Raw genomic sequence first — 18,826 nt, 5'->3', positions numbered from 1 at the left:
AGATTTGGATTTTTGTATTTTTAACTAAACAAATCCTCTAAAATCTTCTAGAATCTTTATAAATCTTTAAAATCCAAATCCACAAATGGTTTTGAATAATAATATATTTTAAAGTATATTTTTCAATCATCAGTTTAGTAATAATAGATTTTAAATTATATTTTTAAATTATCAGTTCAATATAAGTTGATTTTAATACTCTTAGAATCTATTATTAAATAACATAAAATTTGTAAATTTTACATTAATCACTTAAAATGTCAGGTTGAATACACTCCCCTTAGTACAAACCATTTTTAAAATCTTATATTCAAAAGAAAATAATCTAATTAAATTAAACATTGAATATGAAATAGAGGATCTTGAAGATTTCAAAAACCTAATTAAAAAAGAAAGAGATTTCCTCACAAATTTGATTTGGAAAAATTAAGTACATGTCTTACATTTCGTACTTGATTTTTATATTTCAAACTATATAGTAAAACTAATGTGAATAGAAAATGTTATGGAGGTTGTAGGTATCGTTTTAAACTTGTTTTTCACTTACCAGAAAAGAATAATGGAAATCACAAAAACAAATAAAAATAGATAATATATTTTTAAGAGAATAAATATTTGAAACTTAATTAAGATACATTTTTTGTGTTTTATAAACAAAAAAAGCTACAATAATATTTGAAACTTAATTAAGATACATTTTTTGTGTTTCATAAACAAAAAAAAACCTACAATAAGAATCAAATTTAACCACAACCTACTTTAATAATAAAAAATATCATACTATGCAAAGTCTTATATGTACGTGTATATATATATTATATATTATACTAGATTAGACCCGCGTATTAACGCGGATATAAGAAAAATATGTGAAATTTTAAGTTGTATTCAAAATGTTAATTTTCTTTTATTTTTAAACACACACTCCATCTGGTAATACAATTTCTTTGTATATTACATGATAATAAAATTAGATTTTAATTTTATGCACTCAATCCCAATGAGTAATATTTAAAATTTTCAAAGAAAAAAATGTGCACTATATCAAATATATATCTTACTTAATATTTTTTAAACTTAAAATTAATAAAACATAATTCTCAAAGAAATAACTGAAAAATAATTTTATCTCATATTCGAAAAAGTAACAATATCTTAAATATATTTGTCTCATATTTTGTAATCTTATACGTAATAATTTTACTACTTGTCCAACTAATTTTAAATAAAATTATTCTAACATTATCATAAATTAATCAAAAATTCAAAGACGTTATTATGAGAGAAATTATTTGTTTATGAAAAGGTTAGAAGCCTTTTTCTTTTAGCATTAATAATTGACAGTATAATTTATTTAATTATGATATTATAGTAATTAATTGTAAGATTTTCTTAATTCTTTTTCTTATAGAATTAGTAATTTTAAACTAGAATTAGTAGTATATATATATATGAACTATCCTTTATATTTCTTAAATTGTTTAAATTTTTAATTTTTTTATGTAAAATGAAGTTTTTGTATAACACATGACAAAATCTTTAATTGTTAAAATTGACATGTGTCGTGATCACATTAGTTACTAACTTTGAAAACCAAGGTTTATATAATAACTTAATATTGAATATCAAATCATTCACCGATTGAAAAACTTAAGAAAATTACATTAATTTATGATTTTGGTTATCTTATTTTCTTATATATATATATATATTTTTTTTTTGTTCAAAGAAAACTTCATTAACTTAAAACCTCCAAAGAGGGGAGTTCATACAATCAAAGGTTAAAGAGCAATAAGGAAAATAGAGATAGTGGTTCCATGAGTTTTCCAAAGGTGCAAAGTTTGAAAAATCTTTTGGTACCATAACGGATTCGACCATGAAGACGAGCTTCGCGAATTCCTTGAGCAACATGTGACCATACACGCCATGCGCAACATATGCGACCAAGCTTTTAGAAGGGTGCTCCATCGAGGAGACAAGGGTTAGGTTCTTCGCCACCATGAGAAAGTTCAAAAACAAGAACTCAAGATTCTTCATACTTGTAGGCTCATAACTCATGACACTAGGTGAAGCTACAATAGGGAGACACAAATGATAGATGCAAAACCGTAACATAGCTGGTGGGTCCTCCCTCACATGAAGCCATCGGCCATGGAGGTTAAGGAATTACATCCGAGCTTTACCGTTTAGGCGAATGGAGATGGGGGGTTACACACATATCATAAACAATCAAGCTTTGAGGATCGCAAAACATTGACATAAGGATTACTATTGCCAGGGTTTTCAAAAGCTTAGAGAAAAACCATAGCATTGATGGTGAATTACAACTCAGAGGAGTCTTCGGCCAAAGAGTTTGTAATCTTGATCCCACCATGTACTAAGGTTTGGCAAATAATAATTTGGATCAGACCTGGACTTAATAAGAATTGGGTTTGAAACACACCTTATGTTGTTCTTCTTCTGCAAATCGCTTCTTGCATAGATAATACCATGGAAGTTGAAGAAGGTTGCTTGTAAGGATTTTGGGTTTATAAGAACCAGAGCTATAAAGTTGAAGAGGATATGGTAATCACCGCTCCGTGGATGCGGGATCATAATGTCATTCCTCTTCAAGCTTTTACTAGTGAACCGATGAAATGCGACTTGAATATATGTTCTAGGAATTGGTTCGTAAATCATCAAATAGCAGTCATGATAAAGGAACTGGATTTGAACCTGAGATGTGTATGTGATTGGGCATTGATATTCCTTGAACCTACAGGGAAGGAGAAGTGGTATGTAATATAAACCTTTCTTATTAGAATTAGTGATATAATAGATTACTTTTGGTTTTATATACTTTTTAAAAATATTAATTCTAATCCTTTTATTTTTAAGTTTTTTTTAATATTCATAATAATTATTAAATATAATTTCTTTTCACACATGTCAAAATATAATTGATATACTTGACACATGTCGCGACTATATGAATCACTAACTTTCAAAACTAAGGTTTATATAATAAGATATATATTCCGTTTAACATCATTGTAATATTTCATCTTAAGAACATGTAATCCTATGTAGCACAAACACATGACAATTATCTATAACACGAATAGAAATATGTAGTATTTTTCTTACTTTTTTTTGCTAAAGTATGATTATTACATATTGAAAAGTTCTTAATATCCAACCCTAGCTTGCTGAAAAGATATAATATTCCAACACGCCTTAGAAATATATTACATGTATATGTTTAGAAATATATATTACATACATTACATATATTTTATATTTTATATTACATATGTTAGAAATAAATTTTATAACATATATATTTGTTTAGAAATATATATTACATATAGTTCTACGAAGTCATAAATAAGTGACCAGTAAGCCATATTTTTTGAAAGTATTCACCATATGATTTTCAACAGGTTCAAATTCAATTTTGTAATAGCTAACATCTCTTTATATGTGAAATACCTCATTTCCATTCACAAAGGTACAATCACCGTCGTCTTCAAGAGATAAAAACTGATTCAGTTCAGCCGAAAAAAATGATGGGAGCTCAAATTTGTTGGAAGCCTCTTGTCCTTGTCGTTGCTGCATGCACACACCAATTTTCAAACACACAATATCACAACAGGCACTTCATGTTTATGTATATAGATCATTGAAAAAATGGGGTGATGAAGACATATATATACCTTGTTGTGATCGAATTGAAAGTTGCTGATGTTGTAAGGAAGCTCATTAGTTTTGTCGAGATCACTGTGTACGTTGAGATTCTCCAGTTGAGGAAGTTCAAGATTTGGGTGTGTAGTTGCATTGGCATGTGGCTCATGGTTATATGCAGTTTTCTCGTTGTTTAAGAACGATTAAAAAACTTAAAGAAATTACATTAATTTATGAATTTTTGATTATCTTATTCTCTTATATGTTGTTAATAACTAATTTTAACACTTTTTTTTAGCATCACTAATTTTTACACATTAAATCTTCTTATACTTTAATCACTTTTCCGTATAAATTTCTTTTTACTATATGATTATAATAAATAATAATTACAATTAAATTGCAATTATTTTCCTTATTAATTGCACACATTTTCCTTATTAATTGCATATATTTTCTTATTGAAATTAGTAATTTAATATAAAACTTTTCTATTAGAATTAGTGATATAATAGATTACTTTTGGTTTTATATACTTTTTAAAAATATTAATTCTAATCCTTTTATTTTTAGGTTTTTTAGTATACCTAATAATTATTAAATAAATTTTCTTTTCACACATTTCAAAATATAATCGATATACTTGATACATGTTGTGACTATATGAATTGCTAACTTTCAAAACTAAGGTTTACATAATAAGATATATATTCCGTTTAAAATCGTTGTAATATTTCATCTTTAGAACATGTAATCGTATGTAGCACAAACCCATGACAATTATCTATAACGCGAATATAAATCTATAGTATTTTTATTACTTTTTTGCTAAAGTTCTTAATATCCAACCCTAGCTTGCTGAAAAGACATAATATTCCAATACGCCTTAGAAATATGTTACATGTATTACTTCTACTATTTTTTTTATAACATATATATCTGTTTAGAAACCTACTAGATAGTTATCGCCGGTTTTGTTTTTTCACCTCGCTTTGAAAACATCTTCTTGGAGAACACTTTTCAATTCATGTCATTGGTGAACAGAGAGTTCATGAAGTCTTCATCAACCAAATCCTATATAAAAAAAAAAAAATATTAACCAAAAAAAAAAAGTTTCTAAGACTCATAAACTTCAAATAATATACAAATAGTTTCTTTTAATTTTTGTCGAAGTTATTTCGTTTACCTGCAGATCTGAAAACGACCAATCGCTAATATCTGGATTAGCATCTTGTTCCTAATAAGTCGAGTCCAGGTTGTAGAACAGAATTAAACAATCAGTTCGTTTATATTAAGTATGATCATAGTTACATGGAAATAGTTTAATTAGAATGATATAATTAGAGGTACCTGATTCTGATTAGGGTTCGTGTTGGAACTTGGAGGATTCATATCCAGAGCGGCAAAAGTGTGATTCGTCGCAGGAGCAGCAAAAGTGTTGGCTATTTCTCCATTATAATGACCCTAATTCACAACGAAGTCATATATAAGTGACCAGTAAGCTATACTATTTGTATTCACCATATGATTTTCAACAGGTTCAATATCGATTTCGTAATACCTTGTTATGATCGAATTGAATGTTGCTGATGTTGTAAGGAAGCTCATCAGTCTTGCCGAGATCACTATGTACGCTAAGATCTTCCAGTTGAGGAAGTTCAAGATTTGGCTCAGGGTTATTGTTTAAGAACGATTGCATCCCATACGAGAAGTGGCCAAGTCCTGGTTGATTTGGAGTAAAACTTCCAAAGCTACTCATCATGTTATTGTTGAAATTATTAATAGCTGACGGTCCAAGTTGTCCAAACCCATGAACTTGAGATGTTTGGCCGATTTTGTTCGCCATCACAGGTGGTTCAAAAAAGCTTCTTCTTTCCTCGTTTTGAGATGGTTGGTTGGCGAGACTGAGGTTGCTTTGGATGGGTAGCGTCAAGTTTGATCCAGATCCAACATGGTGTGTCTCGTAAGTAGATGACCGGTTCATGTAGTTGTAAGGCATCTGGTTGAAACGGACGGGTGGCTCACGTGTGGTGGACAAAAGTCTCGACTGTCCAAAGCCTTGTGCGGGTTTGGAATAGAATGATCTATTGTTAAGACTTGTGTCGTACCAAGAAGTAGAGGGTGTGTATTGGTTGAAGTACAGCTCCTTCATATGATTCTGTCGAAACATCGAGTCTATGCCTCTAGCTGACATAATGTTCATCAAACCTTGGTCTGCCACTTTCCTCAAGAATATCCGATATTTCTGCGGTACCGTAGCAAACGATTTTTAGTTAACTAAAAGTATAGAATGATACACAATCTTATAGTTTTAAACCTTCGTTAAACAGTGGTAACGAGATCTTACTGTTGACTAAGGATAGGTTCAAATCGGCAAATAAACTCAAAACTTGTAGATTTTGGGCTTAATTAGAGAGGTAAAGATTTTTTTTGATTCGAGTGAATATATTAGACATTTTCCATATTTTAAAACATTTTTGAAAAGAGATATCAAACCTGTAAATGGCTGGCAACGTTCTCTCTAGTCAAGTACGATACGTTCATAAACGCTAAGATCTTTTTTGGCACAGCCTCTTTGGAAGATTAGTAAACAAAAATAAAAGATTAGTTAGCATGTGTATATAGATAACATAAACTAAACTGTAAGAAAATAAATAGTGTATCATCATGATGTATCATCAAAAGTTTATAGAAAAAATCAAAACACTTACTATCAAGACCGATATGTTGGATAGCTTGTAGGAATAGGTCGTTGAGACCATCCGTCCACGAAACCTTAGGCTTCTTGGAGGGCTGCGACGGAGACGCACCATCCTCACTACCACCGTTAGGTTTTCTTTTCCGATTTTTTCTTGAACCATCGGTACTAATTAGACAACTTCCGTTTGTACTGTTCAAGGATCTTGAATCAGCTTTAGATGAGTACTTCTTCCTGGTCTTCAAGACATTAGCTTGTTCAGGAAGCATCTTGATTTGCTGGGGGACACTAACACCTGTGTAATTGGCCTTGTGGTTGGGCTCAGTCCCTAATGTTGACTTACCGTTCCTCTTATAGGTTAAAGCAAGTTGGTAAATCTTTGGTAGGTCAGTTGCATGTATGGGTTTTGGAAGGAACCCCATCGCTCCACAAGATAAACTCTCCTTCTCCTTGTTGGCGTCCGCTGACAGAGCTTTTATTTTCAAAGAAATGTAAGGTTAAATATATCTTACAAAATAGAACGAAAAAATTATTATTCTTTGATTGAAGTTGTAAAGAGAAAAATATATACCAATGACAGGTAAATTTCCAATTTCCTCAGTGATTCTTCTTTTGAGTTGTAGACCGTTCATGCTAAGCATGTTATAATCTGTGATTATGAGATCGATATTGTTTCGTTGATGTTTTAGAATAGCCAATGCTTTCGTCGGGTCTCCTTCAGCTATAACTGTGATCTCCATAACCGATGGATCTTAAATCATTTAACCAAAATATAATTTCAAAATTTTTAGATGTGTGCATGTAATTGTAATTCGAATCTGGATGATTTGTTTAACAAGAAGAAAAAAAATCATTCTAGTTGTTTCTCGAAAAATATGTATATCATGCTAAAATGTAGTAGAAAGAAAAATCTAAATGAAACTACAAACAAAAACTCACTAAACATATCATATATGATATATAATAAGAATATCACCTCTGTATCTAGACTGTACAAGCATTTGTGAAATAGCACGACGGAAAACAGGATCATCGTCCACAACCAGAACGTTGATTCTCAAGTCAGAGCTTATGTTGGGGAGAGATTCAGCAAAAGTCATTCTACTAATCCTTGTATGAAGTTTGTTTTTCTCCTATTTTTTTTTTTTTAATCAAGTCTGTATGAACTATTTAGGTTGCACAAAGCTCAATATATAAAGGCGTGTAAAGTAGACACACAAATGTAACATTTGGCAAAAATGTACTGGTGTATATAAAAGTATTGTTTTTAGAAATAAATAATAATAATATATGATAAATCAAAACTTAATTTTATTTACTATTTTAATAATAATATTGAAATTTAAGAAAAGTTGAGAAAAAAATAGAAAAGATAGATACAACAAAATATTACCGTGTGCTAATTAATGTAAAAAATCTAGGCTAAGTAAGAAAAAATTAATGCTATTAACCAATAAATTTATTATAGATACAACCCAAAAAAAATTGTTTTATAAAAATGTATTCTGAAATTTAAATATTTCTCCAGATCTTTTATTTCTTTTTTAGGATTGATTTTCATATAGATTTCGTACATCTTTGTTGGATTTGTGCTATAAAGGGAGGATTTTAGATTATTTTATGTAGAAATTCCAAAATGAAGTATGAAATTTTATTATGAGTTCAATATGAACTTTGATTTGTATAAAGTTAACCCAATGAAAAATTGATGTAGTTGAAAACTGTGTAACCAAAAACTTATTTTACTACATAATGTAGCAGAGTACACAATTTTATTAGAAGTTTCTGTTTTGTATAAAAAATAGCATTTGACATTCACAACTAAGATTTGGGGTACTTTGTTGCCCAATCTCACACCAAAACCCAAATTAGTCACAGTCAGATATTTTTACTATTTAGCTGTGTATTATGACTTTTTTTTTTGTCACCCCTGACCCAAACTTAGATTAGAATTAGAAAGATATAGGGAGATAAAGCATATTCGGACATTCTCGAATAGCTAACTTGTAAAATAAAACAATTAAAGCATAAATCAAACATAGAGACACAAACTTGATAGGAGACCAGGAGAAGTATTGAAACTAACTATCACAAGAACACCCATGAAAAAAAATAGTCATCAATACATAAACATCAACTGGTACATATTTAGTCAACATATATTGTGACTTTGAAAGAACTGCCTCATACACGGACAGGTTAACGCCGGAGGAGTATCCGATGAGCAAAGCTCGTTGGAATAGAGCAGAAGCTGAGCCAACAGAGATGGTGTTTGTCTTGACAAAAACAGGCAAGGTTACGTCAGAGGAGTATTATGACTAACTATGATTAAAATCACATCAAAATGACTTGTACCTAATCTACTAATCTCGAAATAAATTTTACAATCACTAAACTACTTTTTCATAACTATATGTATTTGCTATTTTTGTATCCTATATTGTGTTTTTAAACAGAGATTGGTTATGTTTGTCAAAAACTATTTAAGATCAATTAAAGATTAAGTCTAGATACAAAATTCTCGATATCGAAGTTAATTCTAAACTGTTTGAAGGTTTTTAACTTCGGATTTTTAATCAAAAATAAGAATCCATAAAATATAAAACATGATCTCAATTACTTATGACATTGAATTAGGGGTGCACACATCAAATACGTTTAATTATTTTACTAAAAGATTACATTTGCATTTTAATATTTACTTATTTGATAAAAAATTATGACCCTTACTTTATATTTTCTATTACTAACTTAGCAAATAATAAAATTATATATATGAAAATATTATGTAATATATATATATATATATATATTGGATATTTAAAATTTATCATATAATATGAAGATTACGCGTGTTAAAAACGTTGACTATACTTAAATATTATTAAATAATTTCAATCATTATGATTAATAAAAACGACAAACATCATATCTGAACTTTTGTCGCATTTGGAACACTTTAATTTACATTATGTTATTTGTAAATAGTTCTTTATTTAGTATAAACAATATTTTGTCGGTAGTATACCAAGTCAAACTTTAAAATATAAAAGATCGGTAATGCATCAGTTACATTTTAGCATTTTTCTACATTCAAATTATTAGTTTAGTTTTAACATAACAATTAAATTTCTAAACCAATATTTTTTGTCCGAAAGTGGGAATTATAGTTATCAATACGCATATCCATAATATAATATTTTCAATTATACTCCTTCCATCTCAAAATATAGGATGTTTTAACTAAAACCAAGCTGATTAATAAGAATTTACTTTTAAAATGTTCAACCAATCAGAAACAATACTGCATAATATAAAATATTAAATTAATCTAAAAGTTGCGTAAAAATTTGAAAACATCCTATATTATGAAATAAAAATCTCCTTTAAAACATCTTATATTATGAAATGGAGGAAGTAATATTTAATAGTTTAACTTTTTCATATTTTAAGATAATGGCAGTATTTGTTGAAAACAGGTTTTGAAATGATATTATTATAAAGATCATATAACTATTTTCTTGTTAGAATTTATTGTATGTACAATGTATAAAATCATTGCTATCTTTTTATTCTCAAACTCTTTTTTTATATATAATATAAAGTATGAAAATTTTGTAACTGATTCTTAGTTATTTTTTAGTGATGTCTGTTACATTTCCTTTGTAATCAAAATTCAAAAGTCAAATCTAATCAGCTGCTTTTTTTTAACGTCTGCTTGTCAAAAAAAAAAGGTCGTCTGTTTAGTGTGAAAGGTGATTTGGAAAAATGTCAGTTAAGGAAACTAGTACAATAAAATAAGTGAAGAGAATCTAATTAATATGAATGTTACAAAAAGGTACGGTTGCATGCAAGACGATAGATTTTCTTTTAAATTGCTATTAATGATTTTGCCAATTGAATTAATGGGAATCTAAAGTGGTCTGTTATTAGAAGAAAATTTTGATTATGAGAAAATTAAAGTATGTATAGATGTGGTTTTGTAATTAGGCCAAAATAAAGTAATTAATTAACATAATTTTCTCAAAATTAGCTTTAAAGGTATTGACAATTGCCAACAAGATGAAGTGAACATTAATTTTCTAAATTTTTCTTTATTGGATTCTTGTTTCTTAAGGAAAAGAAAAATAAATTAATCCCATGAAAAAAAAAAAGATAACTATTAGTAGATTAGAAGATTCTTCTTATTTTTTAAAGATATTTATAAATGGTTTTATAGCATTGTCTTGTTAATAGTTTTAAAATATATAGTATGTTATGCATATATCTTATTCCAAATTATTAATTTTTTACATTAATTTAAAAAAAAATATATGAAACTGAAGTTCAACAATTCATTACAGAGCTTTTCATAGGTAAAAGTGAAATAAAATAAATGTAACTATTTTCATATTTTAGTTTGAATCTCACATGTGTATTTCTTATCCTCACAAAGTTGATGGATGGTAAAGTTTGGAATTTTCACTATGAACGAATATCTTTTTTAACATTTAACCAAACAACATTACATTTAAAATAACCCATTGTGGAAAATATTTAAAATGATGATATATGAACATCTTATGAGTTGATTGTAATGTATATGTCAAAAAAAAAAAATGTTTGATAAAAATATGTGATCGTAATTTTTTTAAATAAAAATATATGTTTAATGACTATGTCAGTAAATCCCATATTATTAATTGAGAAGCACCATATGTATTATATAACCTTAGACCTTAATGTTATAAGGTATTACTTTAATGAATTGATACATGTTTGTAGATTATAGATACATGTATAAGAAAGTCCTATGTTATAATTAAATCATTTTCAACATTATTTCTATCTTATTATATAAAGTTTGGTTCTCAAAATTAATAACTCACCCGATCATGACACATGTTAGTTTTAATGATCAGAGATCAAAGTTGAAAACTCACCAGATCATGACACGTATAAGTTATAACGATTAAATATCCAAGTTAATAATTCATCAGATCGTGACACGTATCAATTTTAACGATCAGAAATCACATATCAAAGTTAGTAACTCATCAGATCATGACACATGTGAATTTTAACGATCAGAAATCACAGTTTTCAAGCTTGGTAAAACGATGCGTAAGATAATTGTAATCTTATTATAATAAAAAAAAACTTTGTTAATCTTAAAAAAAGGATTGTAAATACACCCCTCTATATAAGCAAATAGATTATGACATATTTTTCACCAAACAAAATAATTTCGACTAGCTTTGTCTTTTTTGGTAAAATTTTATTCTTTGTTTTTTATTAATCTTTTGTTTGACACATCATCGTTCTTGAACAAGTCTTGAAGGCAATTTGTTCGTTGTCTAATCAAAGCAACTATATAAAAAGATTCGTAAATATTACCACGTGTTTTCATCGTCGTTTCTTTGAATTTTGTTTGGTTTCTAAATTTCATAATGCATACTATGCAATATTTGACTTTGAAGTGTTAACAAAATTTCTTATGCATAATAACTAAGATTTTTAGGATTAACAAATTTCTCACTGTATTATTATTATTTATATTAATTTCCAGGACAAGTAGCATAAAAAAAAAAGATGAATACACAAAAGCAATATAACAACAGAGATTATATAACACTAGATCAACTAAACAAAAAGCATTCTTATCATCAAACGATAATACGTTTTACAAAAAAGTGAGAAGCAAGAAATTTTTAGGAAAACAATAGGCTCATTGGAATAAATTTTCTCATAAAATAGAAAAGAGATTAAAGAAAATATACATAAAATTATTAATTCTAAAAAATGTTAATACTCACTTCTATAGAAACATAGATCGTCTCATATTATTCGTCTAACAAAATAATTTATCCAAAAATATTGTTTTATTCAAAAATATTGTTTGCAACTTTGTTCTATTGGTCAAACCTTTTTAATGGGAAGAAAAAAATTCCTTGTTTTTTTAAACCAAAATATACTCCTACTTTCTACTTTTTCAGTTTGAAAGTAATATGTTGACCCCAAAAAAAATGGAAGATTAATATATGCATCTTCTTTTTCTAATACTGTATTTTAAAATATATTGTGGTAGTTTTAGATTGTTTTATTAAATTTATATTTTCATTTTTTGAATTATTTGAGATTCATATCCTAATTACAATGCTTATAATTTTCTATTATTTCATTAATTATGTCAAATTAATTTTCTTCTAATTTTTCAACCTTGATTGGTTGGTCATAGACTTTTTTTGTGCAAACATAATTGTTACCATTTCAATCTCAAAAGGAGAGAAAGAGAAGAATATTATCAATCTAATGGTTGGATAAAATAGGCTAATCAAACACAAGCCTACAACAAACATAGATAGATTGGAAAAACATACATCGTTGTTGATAGATCCATAGGAGCTTGGAGACAGAGGCTACATCATGGTGTGTCAAAGAAACTTCCATGAAATATATTGGGAAATTTAACATTAGTTACTTTCAAAAGATTTTGTGACGTTGGAAAATGGTCTTTAGTTTCATTGGTTGCTGGAGCAAGCCACTTTTAAATAGCTAAAAGACGTGAACATGTTCTCTCCACACAGGAGGAGGGCAGAGCCGAGGTTCTCTCTATGGTGGAGGATGTTGGACGCAAGGTTATTTCCGCAAGGGAGGAAGGTGGGGGAGGTTAGACGCAAGGTTATCTCTCCGAGGGAGGAAGGCGGAGCGAAGGTTCTCTTCATAATTGTAACAACCCATCCCGTGGACCCCACTAGCTTCACTACTAGCTGCCCCAATGGACCGTCCGCAGACCCCACTAGCCTCACTGCTAGCCGTCCCAACGGACCCCAAGCTAGCCCTGCATGGCATCGATCCTAACCCATCACTGTGGATATCCCAATCCACCAGTAGGTTATTGGTGGGCCAAGCGTTCCTCGAACCCTGGTCCTCACCCTTTAACAACCTTCCCACAAGACAAGTTGCCACCAATTGGCCCTGCAGGGCATCGATTCTAACCCATCACCATGGCAAATGGAACTACTCATCCAAATCCACAGTAGGTTATTGGTGCGCCAGGCGTTCCTCGAACCCTGGTCCCCACCCTTTAACAACCTTCCCACAGGACAAGTTGTCACCAATTGATCTATCGATGCCCTGCAGGGCCAGCTTGGGTTCCGTTGGGACGGCTAGCAGTGAGGGTAGTGGGGTCCGCGGATGGTCCGTTAGGGCAGCTAGCAGTGAGGCTAGTGGGGTCCACGGGACGGGTTGTTACATAAAAATTGATTTTTATGTACGGCTACCAGTGAGGCTAGTGGGGTCTGCGGACGGTCCGTTGGGGCAGCTAGCAGTGAGGCTAGTGGGGTCTACAGGACGGGTTGTTATAATAGTGGAGGAGGTTGAACGCAAGATTCTCTCCATAAGGGAGGAGGGCAGAACCGAGTAGGGGTGTCAAAATGGGTAAAAACCCATGGGTTTACCCTGTTTGTCTATTATTTTAACGGGTATGGGTTAAGTTTTTATACCTATATAAATAAATGGGTTTTGATGCGTTAGTCCAATGGGTTAGTGGGTTTAACGGAGTAAACCCATTAGGGTTATGGGTTACCCATGGGTTAATCGAAAAAAAACAAAAATAATATATATATATATATATATAATATAATATAATATAATATGTATATATGAAGACTATGAAGTTAAAGAATCTGACTGGATCAATTACAGAAGATTCATTGATTCAAGTGTTTTTTTAATTTTAAATTAAGAATGGTTTTTATTTTAAATTAAGAATGACTTTTTATTTTGGTTTTATAGATTTTTGGCTTTAGGATTTTAGGATGTTCTTTCTATTTTAATATCTATATATTATTTTCTTAAGTTTGAAAACTTTGGTTGGTTTTATATTTATTTTATATAATATGTTATGGATTTAATATTAATTATTTTATTTTATTTATATATGGGTAACTCGTATAACCCATTTAACCATTAGGTTTTATATTATTGGGTTTGGGTATATAAGTTCAACCCATTATAATAAATGGGTCGGGTTGAACCCGCCCACGAAAGTCTCGAACCCATGTGGGTATGGGTCGGGTCGGGTCGGATTACCCATTTTGACACTCCTGAAACTGAAGTTCTCTCCATGGTTAGACATACACTTTTGTGATGTAATTTTTTTTTTATTCAAAATGTTTTTTGAGCCAACAAAATTAGTGATTAAAGAAAATATATAAAAGTGAAAGTAAAGAGATATAATAGTTGGTTTAATTTGTTCATATAGACATTTTCTAGGTGGTAGTAAATAATATATTTGTAAGATACAGTATATCTTGATATAAAAAATACACTTTTGATGATAACATACATAAAAGATTTGTATATCGATATAAATCAGTGTATTATAACAAAAAAAAATTATAAACCATATACAATAAATTTTAATATATTTTTATTAACATCATTTAGTTTAATATATGTTTATCTCCAACATTTGTCCATTATCGAGTTTCTGTAAACAAAAAAAGATTTGAAAGGGTCGTCAGTATGCTCTGTTATGATCTCATTTGACTGATTGTAGACACTTTGGTTGTATGTGATTTTTTAGTGTTAGGAGTTCCTCAAGTGTGTGGCCCCTGAACTACGTTATTTTGGCCGAAATGATTGCCGTTCTGTTTGGTGTGTTGAAAATCTTTCTTTCGGGGGGCTTGAGTTCGATGGTTAACTTAATTTGTTTTGTTGTTGCAGCCGAGCAATGGGAGACTCAAGGTCTGCAGTCAATCATTTCAAAGAGAGTATTGAATTCCTTATGAAACTGCCAATGAACGATTTGGAGGTTACACACTGGTTCTTGTTATAGTTTGATACTGCAAACTTTTACCATTTTGTCACAGTTTTTCTAAACTTGCAGATTACACATACACTCTCTGACTTACTCAATAAAATAGGAGATCTTAAATACTATGACCAAGACCTACAAGCTGCAAGGTCATATTACTATCGTGCTTTTAAATGTTAGACGTGATGCAATGAAGCATCATCCACATGCTCCTACTCATTTAGTTTAATTATAGCATGTGTCGATTTTACAGTCAAATCTTTTTGTCTCGTTGGGCATTAGGCTAGTATATATTGGGCCTAAAGTATGATTTAGGCTAGTAAGATAATCGAATAAATCCAATGTACTTTGTCTAACTATCCCACCCCCTTTATATTCTGAACATCGCCATAATTTACAGAATATAAAGCACTACTCCTATGATTTTGTCGCGCAATCCTGTAGGATAAGTCAACCTACAGGATTTGAGTAAATTACGATACAAATATAATTTTCTATATACTTAGTTTTTTTTTTTGAAATCTTTTTTTTTTTTAGTTTTTTTATATAATCTGTATAATTCTGTAAACAGGAAATACGTGTGTCGTATATGTAATATATCGTTAATGCATCGACAGTTCGACGAATTAGTTGCTAATGGTTCGACTCAAACTCAGTCACTAATTTGAATTACGATGCATCATTTTGTTAGTGGTGTATATGCAAAACAAAATAAAACAAAAAAAGTAGTGCATCGATGAATTATTTTCTTATTACTTTTTTCATTAGACAATGAAAACTCACCAATTCAAAAAGTTAGTGTCGTCCATCATCAATATACGGTTGTCATGTTACACATTTCTTTCCAACCAAAATTTGCGTTGGAATTTTGAGTCAACAGCAATTTCACCGATAAACCAAAAGTCAGCTGTGGCCTGTTGGATTAGGCGTCAATAGGAAAGAGTGAAAGACATATTGTGGACAACTACTAAATTTAGGGTTTAAAAATGCCTCAATAATGTCACTTTCCCTCTTAAAGTGACGCTATCTATTTGTCGAATCCGACATAACACACTATAGTTCATTGGTAAGCACCAACACAGAACATGATATTATGTGTTAAGAGATATGGACACTTTTGTAACGAAGTGCCTGAGTGGATCCCAAAGGGACTTGTAACTAGACTACTAGTAGAGTTAGTAGTGTTAGTGTATAAAATGAAGAAGTCAAGGCACTCCATCATTTTTATATACCATAAGTGCCTTGCACTGTTACAAACATTATCCAAATATCCAAATACATTTCCTCCTAAAGTTGTAAAACAAAATCTATAAGTATTATATTTTTGTTGCGTAAAATGTAGGCAAATTGGCTTGTCCGTTTTAGTAAAAAAGGAATCGAGTCTGGCAGTGAGAAGATTGGATAAGGTTAATCTTTCCGGTATCTCAATATATACAACGCCAACCTTAATACAACCATTAATTAAATAGCGTATTTAATTATTGATAAAACATATAAAAAAGTACATCTTTGTATATCAAATACAGGAATCTTCGACGTTTTTTAAAGTCAAACAATTACGCAATGACTGCAACTAAAACAAAAATGAACAAAATTATCAAAAAAAATACATTGCTCTTTGATTGTTACCAAAATGAATATTTGTTTTATCTTGCTGATCAATTAGCTAAGATCGCTTTGTACATTTGTTCTTTAACATATCGTAAAACAAAAGAGAAGATCAGTTACACTTACGCCAGACGGAGAAGTTGCATGTGTTTAGGGTAGTACTGTTTGACAATTAGCAACACAAAGAGCACCATCTATCACAACAGACCAAATCGATATATTCGAGGATCAAATTCTGCAAACTAAAGAAAACAGTTACGTTAAATTGATAATGTACCGTTTCTAACTTTCTTATCAAAATTGTTTTTTTTTTTTTTTTATGTACGTAAAAGACAATTTTAGGTGAATACATTGTTTCTTTCCAGAAAACAAGAAACACGAGAGAAGACATAACTCATACATGCGCGTTGAAGCTGTGTGTCACTCACAGACATCATTGAAAATGTTGTACTGCCACACTCTCCACAAGAAGACAACCTTAACCGCTCCATATCTGTGTTTTGGGTTAAGCAACTCAACTCTTTTTTAAATTCATTACTAATCCTTTTTCTTTTCGTAATTCTTATTTTATATTTCTTTTACTTTTTTTTTGTTTTACTTTTTTTTTTTCTTGAACAAATATTTTACTTTCTAATAACATATTTGTTTTACTTTACTAACACGCTCAATTTCATCAATTTACTTCAAGTGATACTAAAAATATGAATTATTTTTTTAAAATACTATTTTTCTATCATTTGTTTTCTACAACGTTAGTATTCTTTTTCTGTTTTTTTTAATAAAGGGATTTCAACGTTAGTATGGTGCGTGGGTCCAAATCTAGATAATTTTGGATATTTTTATTTTATAACCTTTATGTACTCTTACGTGTGTTTGTTGTGTTCTTTCACTTTTTCTATGAACATGCATTAAAAGAACAAAAAATTATACGAATAAGCAAATATTTCGTTTGCTCAGCTTTAAAAATGATGAAACGTTCGATTCTTTACCACCGACTCTTGTTTTTATACCATAGCTTTAATAACAAAAACGCTTACTTACTTTTCAGTTTTCACCAAATCAGCTGCTAAAAGCGTAAAACAGTCTTCTGGTTTGTGTTACCACCATTTGGCTCTCGTTATCACGGTTGGGAGCGTTGGGGCATCTCCAGTGGAGAAATCTTTAAGCGTATTCAACAAAAATAAATTAATAAAATATTTAAAAATTGAAGAAATAGAAAAAAATGTTGCTAGCAGAAAGACTTTTAGAAACGTTGCTTTACCATTACTACACATGTCAAACATATAGTAATCGTTGCAATAAAAAATATAAAAAGAAACTTTATAATTAAAATGTTATTATTATTTTTTTTTATAGAAACACATATCGCTAGAATACGATGGGCCTCACCAAGCCCAACATATTTCTGTCAATAAATGATGACAGTTTCATTTTATTCTAAGTCACTATGAAACTGTCGGTTTTCATATTATGAAATTTTGAAACGGACGGACATAGAAAAAATGATGTGTGATATGGATCTGCTATCAATATTGTTTTACGATTGATAGCAAATCGATCGCTAAACCAATCGGTAAATTATCATTCAATACTTATTCGCTACTATCATTAATTTAAATCATCTAAAGCTTTCATTAGCACTTAAAAGTTTATTGAGTTAGATAATTTTAAGTGATTTTTTTTATTTTAAATTAGGGGTTGATAAGTAACTATTAAATAAAACAAAACAATGAAAACATCATGCAAAAAAATAATTACTGAGGAATATTTTGTTTTTCAGCTGGTTTTTGTCTTTTCTACGAATGTCATATGGTGTGTATAATTTGTAATTGCAGGCCATTCAAAAGTCAATATAGTCAATAGAGCCAATTTAGCCACTCAAAAGAAAACTTAAAAAAAAAAAAAAAAAAAAAACAGCCTAAAAATGTATGTTACCATTTACGTACAGCCAAAAAAAAAGTAAACACGAAAACCTCCCAAGTGCCGCTTACGTACTATTCCCCGCACCTAAGTTTCCCTCTCACACCTATAAATATCATTCTTTTCCCCTCCCACTT

General features: G+C 29.9%; 1 protein-coding gene across 2 annotated transcripts; it reads right to left on the bottom strand.

Annotated features, from left to right (window-relative positions):
- Nucleotides 1–4,450: 4,450 nt before the first annotated feature.
- Nucleotides 4,451–7,525, bottom strand: LOC104734737 (putative two-component response regulator ARR21). 2 transcript variants are annotated; one of them, XM_087482157.1, is made up of 8 exons: nucleotides 7,338–7,525; nucleotides 6,933–7,112; nucleotides 6,375–6,833; nucleotides 6,160–6,236; nucleotides 5,225–5,908; nucleotides 5,014–5,127; nucleotides 4,850–4,900; nucleotides 4,451–4,737 (listed from the first exon to the last, which is right to left on the bottom strand). In XM_087482157.1, exons 1-8 carry the CDS (start codon nucleotides 7,459–7,461, stop codon nucleotides 4,684–4,686), a joined length of 1,743 nt encoding a protein of 580 aa, XP_087338283.1. In that variant the 5' UTR covers nucleotides 7,462–7,525; the 3' UTR covers nucleotides 4,451–4,683. The 2 variants fall into 2 exon arrangements, with proteins under 2 accessions (XP_087338283.1, XP_087338284.1); XM_087482158.1 differs by having other exon boundaries at nucleotides 6,933–7,088.
- Between the last annotated feature and the right edge of the window lie 11,301 nt (nucleotides 7,526–18,826).

The sequence above is a fragment of the Camelina sativa genome, chromosome 13, assembly GCF_030686135.1.
Source record: "Camelina sativa cultivar CO46 ecotype springtype chromosome 13, ASM3068613v1".
Classification (NCBI taxonomy): Eukaryota; Viridiplantae; Streptophyta; class Magnoliopsida; order Brassicales; family Brassicaceae; genus Camelina; species Camelina sativa.
Note: the sequence above shows the minus strand (reverse complement) of the source record. Positions and strands in the feature narration are given on the sequence as shown.

What these genes read in the sequence shown, in the direction of transcription:
- LOC104734737 (XM_087482157.1), bottom strand. Translation starts at nt 7,461, where the DNA reads ATGACTTTTGCTGAATCTCTCCCCAACATAAGCTCTGACTTGAGAATC. An exon ending in TGGAAATTTACCTGTCATTG is followed by an intron (nt 6,834 to 6,932) that starts GTATATATTTTT and finishes TGAAAATAAAAG; the next exon opens with CTCTGTCAGCGGACGCCAAC. An exon ending in TTCAATTCGATCATAACAAG is followed by an intron (nt 5,128 to 5,224) that starts GTATTACGAAAT and finishes GTTGTGAATTAG; the next exon opens with GGTCATTATAATGGAGAAAT.